Below are 8,927 nucleotides of genomic sequence, written 5' to 3'. Positions count from 1 at the left end.
CCAGCGGACTTAGCTTGATAGGCAAAGGTTCAGTCATTACCTTTAGAATCTCTTCCACTTCGGCAGCAGAAGGTGTTGCAGGAGCTTCCTCCTCTTGGGCCGATGTCGTTGGTTTTGGGATGCAACTTTTCTTTTCTTTGCAGCAGCTATCTTCGGCTCAGGGCTCAGTCTTCTTTTCTCAGAAATTTCTTTATCCTTTTTAGCCAATTTGGTGTCTTCTTTGTCAAGGACGCTGGCAATCCTTTTTCTCTTCTGGCCTTCGGCATCTCCGCCCAGTTGCTCATAATCAGGGTAATCAAAATTCAAGGCATCTAGCACCCGATTCAATCTTCGTTTCGGGCGAGTGCCGAAGGCCGCAGTCATTAACTGATCTTCTTTCTTAGAGTAATTACCGAGGATATCGTTGCACATAATCTCGATTGTGTCCAACCACTCCTGGCAGGGAGTTTTAAAGTGTTTCTTAAACTTGTAGTGATAAGGCAATCGAACAAGTTCTCCCTTCTTCTTTTCTCCCTCTAGCTTCGGCATCTCCCACTCCCTCAATGTTGGGAACACTTTAAAAGCCAAAAATTCTTGCACTAAGTCTCTAGTGCCAATATGATCTGAGATCACTCGAAATTCAGCCAAAGCAATCTGTCTCAGGCTCCCCATTATCATGTTGCATCGGGGCCTCGTCTCTCCGAAGGTTAGTTCTAGCGGACTCTGGACCAATTTATCTTCATCTTCATCAACTTTAACATAAAACCATTCAGACTTCCATCTGGCTGGCCATTTGCTTCGATAGCTTATCACTGGAAACTTCGTAGTCTTGCGATAAGCAAAGTTGTAGCAACCAAAATTTTCGTGCAGACCATCTCCTCTGGCTTTAGTCTGGTAGTGTAATTCATGAACTCGGCAGAAACCCTCACCGAACGGTTCCACCCCCTGGCTACGAAGGGCCCAAATGTAAACACTTAACCTAACAATAGCATTAGGGGTCAACTGATGAAGGTAAACCCCAAACTTCTTCAGTACAATAGCAATCATCTTGTTTAGGGGGAATCTTAAACCAGCCTTCAGGAAAATTTTGAAGACTACTACCTCATCTTTTCCTGGCTTTGGGATAATTTCTTCCCCACCAAAACGAATTAATTTTTTCTTGGCCTCACTGAAATAACCCAGCTTCACCATCTTAGGAAGATCAGCTTCAGAGATGGTGGACTTTCCAAAGTCCAGATGACTAGGTTTACTTGGCACCCCACAGCTGTACTCATCTTCGGAACCAGCTTCTTCAACATTAGCTTGTGTTGCTTCGGCAGCAGGTGTGTCCTCTGATGAAACCAGCCCAGAACACCTCATTGCTTCAGAAATAGGCACAGTCTCAGTGGCTTCGGTCTCATCTCCATCACGCTCAACCCTAGCAGTGGAGCATACTCTGGCCATTTGATTATAAATTTTCTGGAAGTTTTTTGGAAATTAATAACCTTTTTGCCGAAGCTCTTCTTGTGACGAAGCAGAATCCAAAGTGGTGTTTCGTTCGAATGCAAAAGTCAAGCTTCGGCTATGGTTAAATTTTTGGCAGCAAAACAGTGCAATAGCAATGAATGCTGTGGTAACTTCACACCTACCCGTCTGTTTATATAGTGCTGCAGGTAAGAAGGTGAATCGTCAAAGTCTTTTACACCGGACAAACAGTCGCTCGCACCCACTGAACAGTGGGCCACAAAAACCGAGAAGGTGAACCTGCATGGTGGGACCGCTTCACACTCGGAAGTTGTATCGTTTCCCGGCAACGAGCTCAGGGAAGGTGTTTTCGGACCTTTGGTTTCCCGAAGCCTAAGAGACTTTTTTCACGGATCAAGCTCGTTACGAAAAACGATCTAGCACCGCGAAGGGGCTACTGTTGGGACCATGCTTCGTCGCCGAAGGTCCTATAGGAAGAAACACCTTCGGCAAAACCTGGTTATACGTAATACCGAAGCTACCGCTCATGAAGCTTCGATATTATAGCATATCCGAAGGTGAAGGGTCGAACCGACTTAAAGATGGAATGACTTTTTAGTCCATAAGGGTCTGAGTCATAATTGTAATCTTTTGTAAGGGGTATGATTGTAATTTCTTACAGGCTGTGTCCTGTGTCTATAAATAGTGAACAGTACTCCTTTACTGTTCACGCAATCATGTAACTGCTAACGCATTACTCTGGAATTATTGTTCTTTGTCAAGGCAAATGTATAAATGTAACCAAGCATCATGTTTAAATATCTCAATTTATATTATAAAATGAGTAAATGATGTTATTCATTCTTAATATTCTTTAACGTTTTATACTTTATATTTTATTTCGCATTATTTTACTTCTGATTATGAAGGCAGGACCTTCGTAATTTATCATTTATGACCTTCGTCCGAAGCTCATTAAATCATCAGGGAAATAATGCTTCAGCGGACGAAGGGCTTTGACATTTAACATTTTATGTTGTCTTATTCTTAATTCATAGCATTTGATAACAAGTCCCCAACAGTAACTCTTTGAAAAAACATACAACAAATATTGTTAGTGTAGAAGGAAAAGAATCTGTACAAAACTATTCCTGTTCAGAGTTCAAAAGCGGAGTTGGTAAATTAAACAGTGTAGATTTCAGGTCAGCAAAGCGTTGTGCTTCAGAAATTCTGCCAGCATCAGTAAGGAGGCGGATGATGCAGTCAAAATTCTCTTGGGATGTTTCTAGTTTGTATTCTTGCACCATAGAGTTAAAAATTCCAAGGGCTTCATCATGCAACCCTGCAGCTTCGCAGATTTTCAGAACCACATCGAATGTGGCCTTGGTAGGAACAAATTTATTTGACAGCATCCAAGTAAAGAGATGCAGCGCATCCTTATGGCGTTGGTTGACCGCATAAGCTTCTATTATCGCAGTGCAGGTCATGGATCCCTTGGACTCTGTTCGATTAAAAACCCTCTGTGCTGCTTTGAGGTCTCCACACCTACCATACATGTTTACAACTTCTGCTGCAACCAAAGGGAGTTGTTCCATCCGCAACTGTAGCACTTGACGGTGCACTTCCTTGCCGACTCGTAATGCTCCAATATCAGTGCAGGCACTCAACATCCTGGTGATGGCAACAGCATCAGGCCTGCGGTTTGTCAGCAGCATAGATCTGAACAAATCCATAGCAGTAAATGGGTCTCCATTCTTGAGGTTGGCATCAACCAATGCAGTCCAAGCTTGTACAGTCTTCTTGTCCATATCATGGAATACTCGGTGAGAGTATTCCAAGTGGTCACATGTACCGTACATGGTGATCAGTGACGTGCATAAGGAAACGTTGGGCAAGAACCACCTCCTTAAAGCATATGCATGGAGCTGCTTTCCCTCCCTTAGCGCTTTCAACTTTGTGCAGACTGGGAGAACTGTTCCCACAGCAATGAGGTCTGGCCTGATTCCTTCTTGCTGCATCCAAGCTATGCACCTCAGCGCCTGGTCTGGTCTACTATTGGATGCATACCCAGACATCAAAGCTGTCCACGACACAGCATTCCTCTTCTTGCTGTTATAGAACACTCGCCTACCTGAGATCATATCACCGCATTTGCAGTACATGTCAACCAACCCCGCCTGGACCTTTGCAACATCTTTACGATTTCCGAATTTCTTCAAGACAAATCCATGAACCTCTCTACCCAAGTTGCGCGCCCGCAGCTCTCCAATGACTGGCACAATTGACGAGAGCACCACACAATTCACCTTGACCCCATCCTCCACCATCCACCGAAAATGTTCCAGGGCCTCGCGCTTCATCCCCTTGTGTGCGAACCCAGCAATGGCTGCCCCCCACGCGACCACGTCCCTCTCAGGCATTTCCTCAAACACTCGCACAGCGAGCTTCACCTTCCCGCACTTGAAGTAGACGTCCATGAGCCCAGTCATCAGCATCCCGGGCGCGCCTGCGAAAGCGTTCTTGACGAGCGTCGCGTGCGTGGCGGTGGCCATGGTCATCGACGGCCTGACGCTCCCGGAGATGGACTTGAGCACGCAGCCATACGTGTACTCGTTGGCGTTGGCCCCCGCGGCGCGCATCTCGGCAAACGCGTCGGCGACGGGGCCCGCTGCCTCCCCGCGTCCCCAGCGGACGTGCCCGTGCAGCAGCGCGTTCCACGAGTAGGCGGTCGCCCCGTGCTGCTGCATCCCGTCGAGCACCCCGCGCGCGTCGTCAGTGGCGCCGAGCGTGATGTACAGCTCGACAAGCCTGGCGAGGAGGAACTCATTGGTGTCCAGCCCATGGATGCGGAGATGCGCGTGGATCTGGCGCGCGTGGAGGAGGGAGCGACAGGCCGAGAGGAGCGTGGCGAATGCAGAGGCGGTAGCCGGGACGCCACGGTGGGAGAGGTGGTCGAGGAGGGAGAGCGCGGACGGGAGCCGCCCCGCGCGCGCGAGGCGGCGGAGTTCAGCGGACAGCGCGGAGGCGTTCTTGGAGTCCGGACGGAGCTCAGCCTGGGACGTGCGGGGGGTGGAGGCGGCGCTGATGAGCTCCGGGCGGGATGGACGCTGCGCGGGGACTGGTTTGGGAGGACATGCAGGCTTGGCATGGAGAAAACGAGGGTGACTAATTCCTGCGTGTGAGAAGGCTGCGGAAGACGCCATGGATGGCATCGCCTGAGCGGGGAGGTTTGGGCGTCGTGGTTTATGGAAGGAAGGAGGTTGGTTTAGATAGCCAAGCGGATCAGATCGGAATGCCTGTCGCCTGAAAACGGTTGGAAACGACAGCACCAAACTATTTTCGTTTTTAGTTTTTCCAGAAACAAAATAAAAATAATAGGATATTAATAATTCAACCAGGTCTGTGGGCATGCATCGCCACGGAAGAAAAAAATTTGTATAAAACATATATATGGAACCACAAACATATCACTATGGTATGTAAAATTCGTGTAACAAACATTATCATATCGCAAAAATTATTTCTAAAGAGTCTGTTGGGACCATGCTTCGTCGTCGAAAGTCCTGCAGGAAGAAACAGCTTCGGCTAAAGCTGCTTATACATGATGACCGAAGCTACCACTTATGAAGCTTCGGTGTCATAGCGTATCCGAAGATGAAGGGTCGAACCGACTTAAAGATAGAATGACAGTTTAGTCTATAAGGGTCTGAGTCATTGTTGTAAACTTTTATAAGGGGCATAATTGTAATTCCTTACAGGCTGTGTCCTGTGGCTATAAATAGTGAACAATATTCCTTTACTGTTCACCCATTCCTGTAATTTCAAACGCATCACTCGGGAATTATTATTTGTCAAGGCAAAGGTACAAATGTACATAAACATTATGTTCTAACATTTTAGATTCATATAATAAGATATGTTAATGATGTTATCTATTTCTGATATATTTATCTTTAATGTTTCATATTTTATATTACTTTGTATTGTTTTGTAAATTTAACTACGAAGGTGTAACCTTCGTGATATTCTACTCGTGGTCTTCGTCCGAAGATCATTAAATCCTTGGGGAGATAATGCTTCAGCGGACGAAGTGCATTAATATATAACATTTTATGTTGCCTTGTTCTTAATTCATAGCATTTGAGAACAAGTCCCCAACATTGGCGCCCACCTCCGGTGAACTCACTTCCACTTTCCTGAGACAATGGCTTCGTTCAAAAACCAAGCTGGAACTGCTTCGGCTCCGAAGCTGATTCTCCCGATAACAGGCGGTTCATGCTCAGAGCCGGCTAACAAGAAATAGAAGAAGGAGGCACAGAGAAGAGTACAACATGTAGGGGTACAAGGACCCTTCATCAAGTCAAGATGGTCTCACATTCCAATTACCTTCTCTCAAGAGGATCTTCAGCTCAAGGACCCACACAATGATGCTATGGTTATCTCTTGTGTGATCAAAGGATTTCTGGTCCATAATGTTTTGGTTGATACAGGCAGTGCAGCTGATATCATATTTGCTAAGGCCTTCAGACAGATGCAAGAGCCTGAAGACAAGATCCATGATGCCACACATCCCCTTTGTGGCTTCGGAGGAAGGCAGATTATAGCACTTGGAAAAATCACAATGCCAGTAACCTTCGGATTTATCAACAACACAAGGACTGAACAAGTTGTGTTCGACATTGTTGACATGGAATATCCTTACAATGCAATCATTGGTCGTGGTACTCTCAATGCCTTCGAAGCAATTCTTCATCCAGCATATCTTTGCATGAAGATACCTTCGGACCAAGGACCTATTGCCATTCATGGAAGTCAGGAAGCTGCCAGAAGTGCCGAAGGAAACTGGACAGACTCAAAAGCAATCCATAACATAGATGGAGCTGAAGCTTGTGAGCAGTACAAGTTTAGAAGGGAGAAAGCTGCTTCGGCCGATCAGCCGAAGCCCATGCTTTTATGTGAGGACATAGCAGAGCAGAAGGTGCTATTGGGATCCCAACTGTCTGAAGAACAGGAGAAAACCTTGATAAGGTTTCTGTTCAACAACAAAGATGTTTTTGCATGGTCAGCCAATGATCTTTGTGGAGTCAATAGGGATGTTATTGAACACTCGCTCAACGTTGACCCATCCTTTAGACCCAGAAAGCAGAGGCTTCAGAAGATGTCTGATGACAAGGCCGAAGGTGCTCGGAATGAAGTGAAAAGACTCAGTGCCAGAGTTATCAGAGAGGTGAAATACCCAGAATGGCTGGCTAACACTGTTATGGTAAAAAAGGCCAATGGTAAATGGAGAATGTGTATTGATTTTACTGATCTCAACAAGGCCTGTCCGAAGGACGAGTTTCCATTGCCAAGGATAGATTCTCTAGTCGATGCAACAGCTTCATCAGAGCTTATGAGTCTGCTGGATTGTTATTCAGGCTATCATCAAATTTGGATGAAGAAGGAGGATGAGCCAAAAACCAACTTCATAACCCCTAGTCGAACATATTGTTACCTTCGGATGCCTGAGGGGCTCAAAAATGCTGGAGGAAGCTTCAGCAGAATGACAGCGAAGGTTCTTCATTCCCAGATAGGCAGAAATGTGCTAACTTATGTTGATGATATCATTGTAAAAAGCATGAAGCAAGATAATCACATTGCTGATCTGCAGGAGACCTTCGCTAATTTTAGACAGGCCGGTTTAAAGTTGAATCCAGAAAAATGTGTCTTCGGAGTGAAGAAAGGGAAATTTCTTGGCTGTCTAGTTTCAACAAAAGGGATTGAGGCTAATCCAAATAAAATTGAAGCTATCCTTCGAATGGAACCACCAAGTACAAAAAAGGGGGCTCAAAGATTGACAGGTAGACTGGCATCTCTTAACAGATTTATATCTAGATCAGCAGAGAGAAATTTACCATTTTTCGAAGTGCTGAAATCAGCCGAAGTTCTTCAATGGGGACCATTTCAGCAGAGAGCCTTCGAAGAACTGAAGCAATATTTGATAGACCTAACAACACTAACTCCACCAACGCCAGAGGCTCCTCTGTTCTTATAGGTGGCAGCTTCGCACTCAGCGGTAAGTGCAGCACTTGTCCAGGAGAGGCTTGAAGGCCAAGTCAAAAAGCAAGCCCCAATATACTTTGTATCCGAAGTTCTTAGTTTATCAAAGAAAAATTATACAGAATTGGAGAAGGTGTTGTATGCTGTTTTGATGGCCTCCAAGAAGCTTCGACACTATTTTGAGGCATACAATATAGTTGTTCCTTCTTCACAACCGTTGAAGGATATTATGAGAAATAGAGAAGCTACTAGAAGGGTTGGAAAATGGGTTGCGGAACTCAATGAATTTTGTATTGATTATGTGCATAGATCTTCAATTCAGTCCCAAGCATTGGCAGACTTCATTGCTGACAGGACGCCAGGGGCTCAGGAAGAAGAAGCGAGTAAAGATGCTGAAGTTTGGACAATATTTTGCGATGGATCTTGGGGAACCTTCGGAGCAGGAGCAGCTGCTGTGTTGGTTGCACCTTCCAAAGTTAAAACTTGCTATGCAACAAGACTTGATTTCAGTTGCACAAATAACATTGCTGAGTACGAAGCTTTACTCCTTGGTCTTCGGAAGCTAAAGGCGATGAGAATCAGAAGGGCGGTTCTTAAAACTGGTTCCCAGGTTATTTCTGGTCATATTGACAAAAGTTATAAAGCAAGAGATCCGAAGCTTGTAAAATATTTAGACACGGTCCGAAGGATTGAGGCTTCCTTCGAAGGGTTTTCTGTTAAAAATATTCCTCGTGGAGACAATGAATATGCTGATTTATTAGCTAAGTCAGCAGCACAGGGGCTGCCATTACCTTCGGAAGTATTTTTCGAAACAATAAAAGCACCTTCGGTTGAGCTTCTTGAAAGAGCAGTCCTCAGCATATCCCCTGTTTATAGTGAGGACTGGAGAACTGAGATCATCTCTTTCCTCCAGGGTAACTTTCTTTCAGATGACGAAGCTTATAACAGGAGGATAGAGGCAAGAGCTCGACCATATGTTATAATAGAAGGGGAACTATACAAGCGTGGGGTCTGTTCTCCGTTACTCAAGTCTTTATCCAGAGCCGAAGGTATATAATTGATGAAGGAAATACACGCAGGCCTATGTGGATCTCACATTGGATCTAGGCCTTTGCTTGGAAAAGTTTTTCGTCAAGGATTTTATTAGCCAAAGGCAGCTTCGGATGCAACGGAATTAGTCCAAAAGTGCAAAGGTTGTCAGAAATGTGCAAGAGATCAAAAACAACCTTCGTCTTTAACTCAGTTAATACAACCCACTTGGCCGTTGCAAAGGTGGGGCCTTGATTTGTTAGGTCCGTTACCACCAGCACAAGGGAACTTAAGATATGTTGTAGTTGCAGTGGAATATTTTTCTAAATGGATTGAGGCAAAGCCTTTAGCCACAATAACTTCGGTCACTATTCAAAAGTTTTTCTGGCAAAACATTGTTTGTCGCTTCGGAGTGCCGAAGGCAATCACTGTGGATA

At 45.2% G+C, this 8,927-nt stretch overlaps 1 protein-coding gene across 1 annotated transcript; it reads right to left on the bottom strand.

Annotated features, from left to right (window-relative positions):
• Positions 1-2,559: 2,559 nt before the first annotated feature.
• On the bottom strand, positions 2,560-4,651 carry LOC100274147 (Pentatricopeptide repeat-containing protein chloroplastic). Its single transcript, NM_001148525.1, has one exon. It carries the CDS (start codon positions 4,632-4,634, stop codon positions 2,568-2,570), a length of 2,067 nt encoding a protein of 688 aa, NP_001141997.1. The 5' UTR covers positions 4,635-4,651; the 3' UTR covers positions 2,560-2,567.
• Positions 4,652-8,927: the final 4,276 nt, after the last annotated feature.

Source organism: Zea mays, chromosome 10 (genome assembly GCF_902167145.1).
Source record: "Zea mays cultivar B73 chromosome 10, Zm-B73-REFERENCE-NAM-5.0, whole genome shotgun sequence".
Classification (NCBI taxonomy): Eukaryota; Viridiplantae; Streptophyta; class Magnoliopsida; order Poales; family Poaceae; genus Zea; species Zea mays.
Note: the sequence above shows the minus strand (reverse complement) of the source record. Positions and strands in the feature narration are given on the sequence as shown.

Excerpts from the sequence above, each read along its gene's own strand:
- LOC100274147 (NM_001148525.1), bottom strand. The coding sequence starts at position 4,634 with ATGCCATCCATGGCGTCTTCCGCAGCCTTCTCACACGCAGGAATTAGT.